This window comes from Geotrypetes seraphini, chromosome 1 (assembly GCF_902459505.1).
Source record: "Geotrypetes seraphini chromosome 1, aGeoSer1.1, whole genome shotgun sequence".
Lineage (NCBI taxonomy): Eukaryota > Metazoa > Chordata > Amphibia > Gymnophiona > Dermophiidae > Geotrypetes > Geotrypetes seraphini.
The window spans coordinates 64727843-64742168 of NC_047084.1; the positions used below are offsets into that span (position 1 = coordinate 64727843).

At 43.7% G+C, this 14326-nt stretch overlaps 1 protein-coding gene across 5 annotated transcripts in view; it reads left to right on the top strand.

The window, feature by feature from the left end:
* Positions 1–14326, top strand: part of RICTOR (RPTOR independent companion of MTOR complex 2) — a 607299-nt gene that overhangs the window by 313654 nt on the left and 279319 nt on the right. For all 5 annotated transcript variants that reach the window (XM_033932568.1, XM_033932543.1, XM_033932533.1 and 2 more), the window contains one exon: positions 2178–2224. In XM_033932568.1, the coding sequence (XP_033788459.1) occupies positions 2178–2224 (47 nt within the window). The remainder of the gene's footprint in view (positions 1–2177; positions 2225–14326) is intronic.

Consider the following 14326-nt stretch of genomic DNA (forward strand, 5'->3'; position numbering starts at 1 on the left):
CCGTGTCATTCTCTAATCCCCATATCATGCCAAGTTTGTGCTTGATGGGTGCCTGAAGAGCATCCGTGTACTGCATTCTTGGGGTAGGCGAGGGTGGGCGGGCGCCTTGGGCTTTACCCCTTCTGTTCCTTCTGTGGGTCATGAGTCACAGAAAGCAAGAAAGCTGGATCTGAAAACACGGTTAGAGCCCCTAAACCACAACTACATGTCACCAGTGAATTGCTGCTGTGTGGGGATGGAGAAGTAGTAGACCCTGATCGATTTACAGAGGGTTGTTTTCATGAGGAGCTAGCTAAAATAAAGGTAGACAAAGCGATGTGGCCGGATAGTGTACATCCGAGAGTGCTGAAGGAACCTAGGGAAGTTCTGGTGGCTCCGCTGACTGACCTTTTCAGTGAGTCTTTAGTGGTACTGAAGGACTGGAAAAGGGTGGATGTGGTCCTTCTACACAAAAGTGAAAGTAAGGAAGTAGTAGGGAACTATAGGCTGGTAAGTCTGACTTCTGTGGTAAGCAAATTAATGAAAATGCTTTTAAAACAAAGAATGGTGAAGTTTCTGGAATCTTGTGAATTACAATACCAGAGGCCACATGGATTCACAAGAGGTAGGTCTTATCAGACAAATCTGATCAATTTCTTTGACTGGGTGACCAAAGAATTGGATAGAGGGAGTGTGCTAGATGTGGTGTATTTAGATTTTAATAAAGCCTTTGACATTGTTCCACACAGACATATAATAAACTGAGTGCCCTCGGCCTGGGTCCCAAAGTGACAGGCTGGGTCAAGAATTAGTTGAATGGAAGGCGATAGAGGATAGTGATCAATGGAGATCGCTCTGAGGAAAGGGATGTTACCAGTGGTATGTCTCAAGGTTCTATTCTTGGGCCTGTTCTTTTTAACATTTTTATAAACGATATTGCTGAAAGGCTGTCGGGTAAGATTTGCCTCTTCATGGGTGATACCAAAATCTGCAATAGAGTAGATACCCTGGATGGTGTGAATAACATGAAGAAGCAACAAAAAAAGAAATCCAACCGAATCTGCAGAAAAAACACCAAAACAGGAAAACCAAACAAAAACTGCAGACAATGTACACGATGCAGGCAAGAATTTATTACTGCATTTTAACTTTGTTACAATAAATTCTTGCCTGCATCGTGTACATTGTCTACAGTTTTTGTTTGGTTTTCCTGTGAATAACATGAAGAAAGACCTGGCGATGCTAAATTTTTATGCTAAGAATGTAATGTAATGTAATTTATTTCTTATATACCGCTACATCCGTTAGGAACAGTACAGTTTAGGGGGTGAAGAACTTATGTGCACGACAGAAGAGTGGGACTTGGGTGTGATTGTATGTCAGGAATCTCAAAGTCCTTCCTTGAGGGCCACAATCCAGTCAGGTTTTCAGGATTTCCCCAATGAATATGTATTGATAGCAGTGCATGCACATAGATCTCATGCATATTCATTGGGGAAATCCTGAAAACCTGACTGGATTGCGGCCCTCGAGGAAGGACTTTGAGACCCCTGTTGTATGTGATGATCTTAAAGTGGCCAAACAGGTTGAGAAGGTGATGGCAAAAACTAGAAGGATGCTAGTGTGCATAGGGAGAGGTATGGCCAGTATGCTACACCATATGCTTGGAACAGACTTCTAGAGTCAGTGCATCAAGCTAGGCTAAAAGCTCACTTTTTTGGGGTTGTTTTTAGTTTCTAGCTCCTATTCATTTGTAAAGTGCTCATGTCTGTTTTAATTGTTCACTCTGTAAGCAAGGCCCTAGCTCCTATTTGTCCTATTTGTTTGTTTTAATTAGATTGTAAAACTCTATCAGCAGGGATTGTCTCCTATGTATTTAATCCATCGTTGTGTATGTCTAGTAACAGTAAAATGAGAAGTAGCAGTGGCAGAAATAAAATGACTTCTTAGCATTTAGGATGTGGAAATCATTAACAAACCTTAGTAAAAGGTGTTCATAGTGAACTCCTAATATTAGTTTATTATTACTTCTGCTTTCTATTGAGCTGAATGCACCGAGTTTTAATCTATGGTAGTTCAAAATATAAATTATTTATTGTTTATTAAATCCTTGAAATGAATCAATGCCTGTATATACATTTGAAGTGTTTTTCTTAGATTGATAAGCTATAATTTTTTTTATCTGTTATTTTTTTCAGTGGCCAAATATAAATCTAAAGAACTGTAAAGATGAACAGTTGCACAGGTATGTAAACCTGAGCCATTCAGAAACTTTTTTGTGGGGGGTGGGGAGGATGTTTAAGTTAATCTTATAAATATTAGTTAATGTTTAAATTAAATTTAGTTTATAAGGAGTACCCTAAGTGGTGATTGAGACACAATTCATATAAATCATGTTCTGTTACATAAACACAGGAATCTGTATATTAGGTGATCAATCCGTGCATGTGAACCTTTGTCAAAAAGATGTCAAATCATTTAGCTGCTCCTCCAACATCAGTTGAGCATAGTTCTGCCTTCAGTTTTTCCTTCTGCAATCAAACTGAGAAGGTGCATTCTGATGTAACGTAGTAGGAGTGGAAAATGTACAGGCCAACTTTCTCAGTGAGCAGACTCTAGATCTGTGGAGTGGTTACTGTCCTAAAGAGTGTTCAGCTTCATTGTCCAGCGATGGACTTTATGGCTTCAGCCAAGAACACAAAGGAGAATCATTTTTACAGATGAAGAGATGAACCGGGAAGCACAGGGTTGGACACATTGGTTCAGTTCTGGCTATAAAAGAGACTTTACTCTCTGTGTTTCCACCATGGCCTGTGGTGGACAGAACATCCACAGAATCACAAATCATCCAGGACTTCTGATCCTGGTAGCCCCAGACTGACCTTGCTAGCCTTGGTATACGGATCTAGTACGTATCTAGTGAGACAGATGTACACGGGATTCTTCAGTCAGGGATCATTTCCCATGGAGAACCCAGAATGATTTTGTCTTATGGCATGACTCTTGAGCGCACAATCTTAACTTGTAAGAGTTACTTGGAGGTAGTTATTTTGACTCTTTGAACAAAAAAGCCATCAAAGTTTGTGGCTTACACTGGAAGGCTTTCCAGCTCTGATGTATCAAAGATCAGGTAGAGTCTTTCAAGGTGCCAATTCCTATGATCCTGGCATTTCTGCAAGCTGGACTAGAAAAAGACCTAGCAGTGGCGTGTCTCAAAGTTCAGGTAGCAGGCCTTGTGTGCTTCCAAACTCAAGGAGGAAAGCTATCTCTGACATTTCATCTGGATGTGACCCAGTTTTTGAAGGGGGCGCTTAGGTTGTGATCTCCGTTGTGCCAGACTTTCCATCCAGGAATCATAATATCATCTAAGCCTCCATATGAGCCTCTCCAACAGGCGGCCCTTCTGGATCTCACGGTGAAGATGGTATTTCTGTTGATAATAGTCTCAGCGAGATGGATCTCTGAATTGCAAGCTCTTTCCTGCAGATAGCCCTTACTCTGGATCATAGAGGCTGGGTTTCCTCTGCCTTTCTACTAAAGGTTGTGACAGCCTTTCATGTCAACCAAGAGGTTCATTTGCCTGCTTTTCTTCCTATTGGTTCACCTAAGCAAGATAATATATTGAAGAGGCTGAATGTATGAAGAGTTTTACTCCACTACCTAGAAAAGGACCAATGATTCTTGACTTTCCAACTATCTTTTTGTTCTAACCAGTTAGTCAAGACGAGGCAGATGGATTTGCATGGCAATTTTGTCAACATACTTTGGCTGTGGCAAACAACCACCTATTTCTCAAAGTTCATTCAACCAGAAGTGTGGCATCTTCATGGGTGCAGTCCTGGGCAGTTCTATCCAAAGAGATCTGTAGAGCAGTTACTTGGTCTACTCTCCATACCTTTACAAGGTTCTACAGACTGGACGTGGCGGCTCAAGAGGACGCCACTTTTGGGTCCTCAGATTTGCAGGCAGTCTCATCCGTCTACCCTAGATGTCTAATACTGCTTTTTTGTACATCACCCTAATGTATAGACTCCTGTGTTTTTGTAACAGAATGAAAGATTAGGTTCTTATCTGGATAATCTTCTTTATGTTAATACATTTAGGAGTCTGTACAGCCCACCCTGTGGATTTTGCAACTTGTCTGCTTTCTGCCTCGGACAACTCTATAGTCCGGAACTGGAGTTATTCTCCTGTCAATTGGTTGACCACGTATGATTAAATTACTAATAAAGTATTGAGTAAAATGGTATGGTGGCTGAGTTTGTTGAGCTTTGGAGCTCATACTAGTTGCACACAGCAGTTCGGTTCATTGATACATCTATGTTGCAAGCTCATGATAATTATTGTGTTTTTTCATGAGTTAAGGAAGTGATGTCACCGCAGGAGGGTGGACACATGATTTATGATCTCCATCAAGAGCAGTGTTGTTGCATTTAAAACCCTTTCTCTGCTTCTTTTTGCTCCTCCTAGTCTATTTAGACTTCCTGACAATATGTTGACAATGAAACATCTTGTGAAATTCAAATATGTTGCTGAAACAGTGAGTGACCATTGAAGGCTGGGAGAGCAGTCGAGCGGTCTTTCTGAAAACATGGCGTTGGGCCAATCCAGCTCTGAAGAGGATAAGGATTTGGCCCGTTCTCTCAGCAATAATGAGGTCACTAAAAAGGATTTTACCCGCTGGTTCCATGCCTTAAAATCTGAAATGAAAAGGATGTCCAGGCTGCTTTGAGAGCAATTTGCCAAGAATTGAGTGAGATTGGCAGGCATGTTGAGCAGGTGAAGGAATGTATGGATTCTGTGGAAGAGCAACAGCACACCTGTCTGACTACTCTTTCTCAACATCAAAAAGACTATACACTGATTTGAATGCTATTGAGCAGGGCTGCCCAATTCCAGTCCTCAAGATCTACTGGCAGGCCAGGTTTTCAGGATGTCCACAATGAACATGCATGAGAGAGATTTGCATATCAAGAAGGCAGTGCAGGCAAATCTCTCTCATGCATATTCATTGTGGATATCCTGAAAACCTGGCCTGCCAGTAGATCTTGTGGACTAGAATTGGGCAGCCCTGCTATTGAGGATCTTGAAAATGCAAAAGCAGTAACACGGTTATTATGGGAGACTTCAACTACCCTGGGATAGACTGGAGTCTTGGAAGATCAAAATGCGCTAGGAAGACAGAATTCCTGGAGGCTACACAAGATTGCTTCTTGGAGCAGCTTGTTAGGGAACCGACGAGAGGAAATGCCACTCTGGATCTAATCCTAAATGGGTTAGAGGGACCTGCAAAGGAAGTAGAAGCAGTGGACCATTGGGAAACAGTGATCATAACATGATCAAGTTCAAGGTTGAGGAAGAAATACCGAAAGGGAAGAGAACCATAGCGACAACTTTAAACTTCAGGAAAGGAAACTACGAAGCAATGAGGGATATGGTAAGGAAAAAACTTAGGAAAACTTCCAAAAAATGGCAAACGGTAGAACATGCCTGGTCTTTTTTCAAGGATAAGGTGAGCAAGGTGCAAAATCTGTATATCCCCAGATTCAGAAACGGGTGCAAAAAGAGTCGAACAAAAGACCCGGCATGGATAACTAAAATAGTGAAGGAAGTGATAGACAATAAAAAAAATTCATTCAAAAAAAGGACAAAACTGAGGGGAACTGGAATGAGCATAGGAAGTATTAAAAAGAATGTCACCGTGTGGTTCAAAAAGCCAAAAGAGAGTATGAAGAGAGACTAGCCAGGGAAGCTCGAAATTTCAAACCATTCTTTAGATATGTTAAAGGGAAGCAGCCGGCTAGGGAAGAGGTAGGGCCGCTGAACGATGGAGAAAGGAAGGGAGTGCTGAAGGAGGAAAAAGAAGTTGCGGAAAGACTGAACACGTTCTTTTCGTCTGTATTTACAAATGAAGACACAACCAGCATACCGGAACCTGAGCAATTCTTCAATGGAGATCAAGCAGAAAAATTAACATCCATGGAAGTGACCCTTGAAGATGTGCGCAGGCAGATAGAAAAACTAAAAACTGACAAATCCCCTGGTCCGGACGGAATCTCCATCCAAGGGTTCTGAAGGAATTAAAGGAGGAGATAGCGGAACTACTGCGGCAAATTTGCAACCTATCCCTGAAAACAGGCGTGATCCCGGAGGATTGGAAGATAGCCAACGTTACACCCATTTTTAAAAAGGGATCAAGAGGTGACCCGGGAAACTACAGACCGGTGAGTCTGACCTCGGTTCCGGGAAAAATGGCGGAAGCACTGATAAAAGAAAGCATCGATGAACATTTTGAAAGAAACAAACTTCTGATAACCAGCCAACATGGTTTCTGCAAGGGGAGATCGTGCCTAACTAACTTATTGCACTTTTTTGAAGGAATTAACAAACGGATGGACAGAGGAGACCCCATAGACATCATATACCTGGATTTCCAAAAAGCCTTTGACAAGGTGCCTCATGAACGTCTACTCCGGAAACTGAAGAACCATGGAGTGGACGGAGACGTAGATGGATCAGAAACTGGTTGGCGGGTAGGAAACAGAGGGTAGGGGTGAAGGGCCACTACTCAGACTGGAGGACGGTCATGAGTGGTGTTCCGCAGGGCTCGGTGCTCGGGCCGCTGCTATTTAATATATTCATAAATGATCTAGAAACACGGACAAAGTGTGAGATAATAAAATTCGCGGACGACGCCAAACTATTTAGTGGAGCTCAGACTAAGGAGGACTGCGAAGAATTGCAGAGGGACTTGAACAAACTAGGGGAATGGGCAACGAGATGGCAGATGAAGTTCAACATTGAAAAATGTAAAGTATTACATGTGGGAAGCAGAAACCCGAGATACAACTATACGATGGGAGGGATGTTGTTGAATGAGAATACCCAAGAAAGGGACTTGGGGGTAATGGTGGACATGACAATGAAGCAGACGGCACAATGCGCAGCAGCCGCTAAGAAGGCAAATAGAATGCTAGGCATAATCAAGAAGGGAATTACAACCAGAACGAAAGAAGTTATTCTGCCGTTGTATCGGGCGATGGTGCGTCCTCATCTGGAGTACTGTGTCCAATATTGGTCGCCGTACCTTAAGAAGGATATGGCGTTGCTCGAAAGGGTTCAGAGGAGAGCGACGCGTCTGATAAAAGGGATGGAAAACCCTTCATACGCTGAGAGATTGGAGAAACTGGGTCTCTTTTCCCTGGAGAAGAGGAGACTTAGAGGGGATATGATAGAGACTTACAAGATCATGAAGGGCATAGAGAGAGTAGAGAAGGACCGATTCTTCCAACTTTCGAAGAATAAAAGAACAAGAGGGCATTTGGAAAAGTTGAAAGGGGACAGATTCAAAACAAATGCCAGGAAGTTCTTCTTTACCCAACATGTGGTGGACACCTGGAATGCGCTTTCAGAGGACATAATAGGGCAGAGCACGGTACTGGGGTTTAAGAAAGGATTGGACAACTTCCTGCTGGAAAATGGAATAGAGGGGTATAGATAGAGGATTACTGCACAGGTCCTGGACCTATTGGGCCACCGTGTGCGCGGACTGCTGGGCACGATGGACCTCGGGTCTGACCCAGCGGAGGCATTGCTTATGTTGTTATGTAGATCCTTCCAAAAACAATTTTCGTTTCAAAGGGGGTCACTGAGTCTGACCAGTATCGGAACTTTGCTCTAGTAAGTAAGATTAGCCAGTCCTTATTGTCCTCAGGTGAATTTCCTGCGGCTGGCAATCCTGTGAAGGCAATTAAGTTGGATAGAGCGTGTTTCTCAACATGCGGTATGTGTACCCTTCGCTTGTTGGGGATACGCGGCTTGGACGGCAATTCCTGCCTGTCCGTAGAGGGATCCCATGTTCCTGCCTGCTGCTGGGGATCCTGCATTCCTGCCCGCCTCCTCATGCTGCTGCAGCCGACAGTTACCACCTTCTTCAAGCCGCATATGCTCCTTCGGTCTTCAGCAGCACTTCTTGCATGGATGGTGCATGCAGCGATTCATACGCTGCATGTAAGTAGCTGACCCAGAAACCTTCTCTCTGACTTCAGAGTTGAAATTGGAGGGAAGGCTTGTGGGTCAGCCACGTGCAGCGTGTGAATCACTGCTTGCGCCATCCCTGCTGCAGACAGAAGGAACGAGTGCAGCTCGAACAGGAACTGGGTCGGCTTGGGTGGGGAAGATGGGCAGGGAGGGATCCCCAGTAGCAGCAGTGGACGGGCAGGAAGGTGGGATCCCCTGAGGCAGCGGCTTCTGCAGACCGGCAGCTACTTACGTGCAGGGAGGGGGAGGGAGCATAAACTCGACACAGATGGAAGGAAGGGGGCATGAACATGGGACACAGAAGAGAGGGAGGAAGGGGTCACTAATTTGGGACAGAGGAGGGAGGGAATAGAAAGGGAGAATTGTTGGACATGAGTGTGTGAGTGAGAGGGAAAGATGGCACATGGGGAAAGGAAGAAAATAAAATTGGTCATAGAGAAGGAGATGCATGGGGAGAGAATAATGAGGGAGAAATGTTGGATATGGTGGTGGAGAGGGAAGAGAGGGACAGATTGAAGGGGAAGGAATGTTGGACATAGTGATGGAGGGAGAGATGTGGCATTGTGCTTGGGAGGGGTGATAGAAGAAGAAATGGGCATGGGGCTAGTGGGCAGTGGTGAAAAATGCTGCACATGATCTGGCAGATGAGAGATGGAGAAATGTTGGATGTGATAATAGAGGGGGTCGGAGAGATGTCTGGATCTCTCAAGACAGATGGACAATGAGAGAGAGGGAGACTTGTTGCCAATAGGGGTGGAGGAGAGAGGAAGAAAAGTTGGACTCATGGAGGGACAGAGAGAGGTTGGTTGGGGAAGGGAATGAGGTCTGGAGGAGAAGAAGCATGCAGGCGACAGAAAGTGTGGGACTCATGGAGAGAGTGAGAGATGGATAAGGAGGGAAGGAGAAATGTCACACTCAGGGGAAGAGGGAGAGGGCAGAGAGTAAAAATTTGAACTCATGGAGGGGAGAGATAGAGATGTTGGATGGGGAGGGAGTGAAGGCTGGAGGAGAGGAAGCATGCAGAAGGTAGAGAGAAAGAGATGTTCGACTGGTGGAAAGGAGGGAGAAATGTTGGATGTAGCAGTAGAGGGAGAGATGTCCCCTTTATCTCTCTCTTTCCTCACTCTTTGCAGCAGGAGAGGGGATGAGAGAGAGAGAGGGAGACATGTTGCCAATGGAGGCAGAGGAGAGAGGAAGAAAAGTTAGACTCATGAACGGACAGAGAGAGAGATATTGGTTGGGGAATGAAATGAGGTCTGGAGGAGAGGAAGCATGCAGGAGGCAGAAAGAAAGAAATATTGGATGAACAGTCAGAAGGAAATGCAACCAGAGTCGCATGAAATCACCAGACAAAGGTAGGAAAAATGATTTTATTTTCAATTTAGTGATCAAAATGTGTCAGTTTTGAGAATTTATATTTGCTGTCTATATTTTGCACTATATTTATCTATTTTTCTAGAGTTGTTACTGAGGTGACATTGCATATTTTAAAGTCATCTGCCTTGATCTCTGAAAAACCCCCATATTTAAATAACATTTTCTCTGCGTACAGTGTGCTTTTTTGTTTTTTAAATTTTGTGGTTGCCATTATGTATTAAGATTATATTGTGTGTATATGAAAAATGGATGGAAGAAATTGCATTAGTTAGTACTATTTTTATGGGGGTGGGGTTTGGGGTGGAGCCTGGGCGGGGGTACTCAATTGATATTTATTAGACTTAGGGGGTACTTGGCTTGAAGAAGTTGAGAAACACTGGGATAGAGTGCATTGGAGTTTGGGCCCTCATGCAGAGTCGAGCCTGAGAGATAAAGCCTGTTTTCATGACTTTTACATTAATGAAACTGTTTTAAAGAAAGCATGTTCACAACCTGATCTGGTGTGGGAGAACTGTACGATTCTTATTTTTCAGGACTTGGCAAAATCTACTTTGCAAAAAAGAAAAGAGATGGCAAGCAGCAAATCATTAGTACCAGTGGCTGTTTCCCTTTGGAATTATTAATAACCTTTTCTGGACTCTCAAAGCGAGTACAGTTTAGTGCCAAGGCTTGGCAGAGAAACTGACTGAAGAAACAAATGGCCTGGCAGAGCCCCAAGATTCAGAAATGCAGGAATTAGAGTTGCCTGAAGAGAAACACTTTGTTTCTTCTCTCTTTGGGGAACCCTGTCAATAGATCTTTTTCTTCAGCTTGGGACTCAGCTTCAAGTGTGCCTGCATCTTCCCTGCTTGTTTCCGGAGAAAGCGCAGTTGCTTACCTGTAACAGGTGTTCTCCATAGACAGCAGGGGGAATGCAGCCACACTTGCCCACCCACCTTCCCCTCTTTACACACATTTTTAGCTTGAAGACAAACTAAGATTCCAACGGGAGGGGCTTCAGAAGCAAGGTGTCCTTAACATGCCCAGTAAGGTAAAAACCTTACTATACCTAGGGGAGAGTACCGGCACTGAGGCTCAGTTGCAGGACTTCACCTTCAAGTGTGGCTGTATTCTCCTGCTGTTGACGGAGAGAATACAGCCACTTGTTACAGGTAAGCAACTGTGCTTTCTGCAGAGCTAAGAAGTTGTGTTTTTGAATGCCCCTTTCCATTTTGCCTTCCCGTTCACACATTATTTCTTCTTGTTTTACTTATTTTTAAGTTTGCTTATTTTTCTTTAAAAAAAAAAAAGCTGGGAAATTTTTCCTCTTTTCTCCTCGCGGGCTTTTTTATTTTTCTCAGCCATTGAGTTTGATTTGACTGTGGCGGTCTTTCTGTCGATGTCCCAGCCGTTAATGGGTTTTAAAAAGTGCTGCAGGTGCCAAAGGCAAATTTCCATCACTGACCCCCCACAGTTGGTGCTTTCAGTGCCTTGGTCCAGAACACCGTGTAAAACAGTGGTTCCTAATGGGGGTGCTACCACTCACTGGTGGACGCTGAGAAGTCTAAGGGGGACATTTTGTGTCCAAGTCATATTGAGGGGATGATGAGAACCAGCCATTGCCCCCTTGAGCAATTGGCGAATCCAATGGCCACTGATGGCAGCATTGTTGTCTTTGTTTTGATTCTTCAACTTTTGACACTTCAACCTTTTGCCGCCACAGCAACGTTCTCACCAAGTCCCATCCGATTGCCCCAAAGCTTCTCCTCTGACGCAAGCCATCAAAGCGGAAACAGGAAGTGTGTCAGAGGAGAGGCTTTAGGGCAGTTGCGCGGGTCTTGGTGAAAACATTGCCATGTCTGGATACCTCAGAAAGAGAAAACTATGAAGAGCGTCTGCTTAGGTGAGGGGAAGGGAGGAAGGTGGCCCAATGAGGGGAAGAGGTTTAGTGGCACTAAAGGGAAGTGGAGGGAGAGGGGGAAGGGTAACAGATGCTGAAGGGAAGTGGGGAGGGGAGAGAGAGAGGGAATTAGATGCTGAAGGGAAGTGGAGAGAGAGGAAGGAGCAAATGCTAGATGGAAGTTTCATCACATCAATCTCAGCTCTCTCACTAATAATATTATATTTTCTTAACATATTTTTTAAACATACTATGAGCAATACATCAATATTGTTATTATCTTCTAATAAAATAATTTTAAAAATTTGTCCTTGCACTATATAGTTTACCCAAGGGGACGCTATCGATTCATTCACTGAAAAAGTGGGCTCCGATTCAAAAAAAGGTTAGGAACCTATGGTGTAGAATCTTGTGCTTGGTGTTCTACCCTGCAGAAACGTTCCATCAAGAGCGTAGAATCTTGTGCTTGGTGTTCTACCCTGCAGAAACGTTCCATCAAGAGCCAGAAACTTCAACAAGAAAAACTGTTTGGCACCGGCATGAATATAGAGAAGACATCACAGGCATCGACACCATCTGGTAAGCCAGCTAAGAATCCGCCGGATTCCCAACAGGTGTCGCAGGTCACCATTGCATCAAGTCCCTTGATGTCGACCAAGAGACGACCTCTTTTGCACCTTGCTTGTCCGACATCGGGGTGTGAATTCTCTTCAAGGTCACCCTCTCCAAGGCAAGGCGCGGCACCAATGGTACTGGTAGAAAAGCCAAAGGTACTGGTGCTTTCCTTCCGTGAAAAGCTCAATTCGCTTTTTCCAAGTGAGTGATATGTTTAAACTCCGTACCCCGACACTGACTCCCTTTGTACCGGCCCAGCCTGAGCATAAGGCCACCAGGTCCTGTGATACCAACACTGGCTTTCCAAAGAGGCATTAATGTTCATGCCCAAGCGTAGACCATTTAATAGCAAGTCCATTTATCCATCGAGGCTCTGCTCCAGTTCATCAAGACATCGTCATTCTTTCTCCTCATCTCAATGCTCCAAGTCCAGTAAACATTGTTCCTCTTCAGGAGCTTTGAAAAGAAAACATCGCTCTTCCTCACGATCTTTGAAGGGTAAAAAAGTGTCACGTCATTCATCATTATCATCATCGGATCAACACTGGACTCGATGTCTGCATCGATCTTCCCGACACACTTCTTCACCAAAGCCCTTTTATGACTCTGACTTAGTCTGATTCAGCTGAGGACTTACCTGAGTCTAAAACGGAGACTTATGACAGTACCTCGGAAAAGTCTCCACAGAAGTCTCCACCAAGGGCTAAATCTCCTACTGAAAGACTTTCTTTCACTAAATTTATTATTGTCCATCCCTTATTAGACAGTTGGGCAAAGAGCTACCAGTCAAGCTAGAAGCTGATTCTGCCTACTTTGCTAAATACTTGGCAGCCTTAGATTATGATGAGCCTCCTAAAGAACTTCTTAGACTGTCTTTGCATGGCATTCTCAAAGAGACTCTTCACAAGAACTGGGAAACGCCCCTAACCATTACAGTGGCTCCCAGGAAATTGGACTCTTTATATAAAATAATTTCTTCTTCGCGTTTTAACAAACCGCAGCTTCAGCACCTAGTGATAAAGTTGACTTTGACAAAAACTACTCCATCGAGAGTCTATGCCTCAGTGCACCAGGGCATGAAGGGCGCACTATGGACAAATTTGGACATCACTGTACCAAAATTCCATGTTGGTGAATAGAGTTCTAAATTACAATTTCTATATTTCCTGTTTTGTAAAGCACCTTGTTAAGAAATTGCCTTCTTTTGACAGATACATTCCTCTACAACATTTGCAGGAATTTCATCATATCTCTCACACCCTTGCCCTAGCTAGAAGATACATGGCAAGATCTTCTTATGATGCGTTTGAATTATCTTCCAGAGCCTCAGCTATATCAGTGGCCATGAGATGTCTTGCATGGACATCAGTCTTTAGGACAGATTAGCAAACATTTCCTGTTTGGGAGATGAGCTGTTTGGTGACTCTTTTGAAAAGCCACACAAAAGCTCATTGATCATGAGAAACATTGGGAAGCCTAAGTCTCCAATTTCTAAATCTTTTCAGCGGCCGCCTTCATATCAAAGGCATTTTTCTTCAAAACCAGCTGCTCCTGCTAGACCGCAGCAGAAAAACCAAAAACAACAGCGCCCTCAGAAATCTCAATCAGCATTTCCTCAAAAGCCTGCTCAGTTTCTAGAGAGCATAGCCGCAGTTCCTCTTTCTCAGCCTCTTCCGCAACCAATTGGAGGTTGGCTCCAATTGTATTATCCCCGTTGGGAACTGATAACCACAAAAGTCATTCGAGAGGGATACTCTCTTCACCTCGTCAATATGCCTCCAGAACATCCTCCAAGAAAGTCTTCTTTTAACCCTCAGCAGACGTCCCTTTTTTGGTAGATAGAATCCCTTCTTCTCAATGCTATAGAAAAGGTTCTACCTGTGCAGAGAAACTGAGGGTTTTACTCCTGGTATTTTCTCATCCCTCAGGGGCCTGAGTAAGTTTCTCGTGAAGAAGTTTTGCATGTTTTCCCTGGCAACTTTATATCCCCTCTTAGATTGCAACGATTGGCTATGCTCTCTAGATCTCATTAATAGGTATGTCAACAGCTATTCATTATCATTTGGACCACCATAAATCAGTTCTTTTAATCTCTCTCAACTTCTCAGCATTTGACATCGTCGATTACAACCTTTTCGATCAACTGGAATTTATAGGTATCACCAATCAGGTTCTGGCTTGGTTTCGCTCCTATTTTACTAATCAATCTTCTTTAGTTTTTCCTTTAACAATACTGTTTCAGAAAAGCTCACCCTAAATTTCGGAATTCCCCAAGGGTCTATCATTTCACTTCTGTTTAACATCTTTCTGGCTCCCTTGATGACTCTGTCAATCTATAGGCTTCAATGCGTTTGCTTATGCAGACGATGAGAACCAATCAGAAATTCAATCTATTAATCAGAAACTCATCCAAATTCATCACTGGCTTGATTCAAA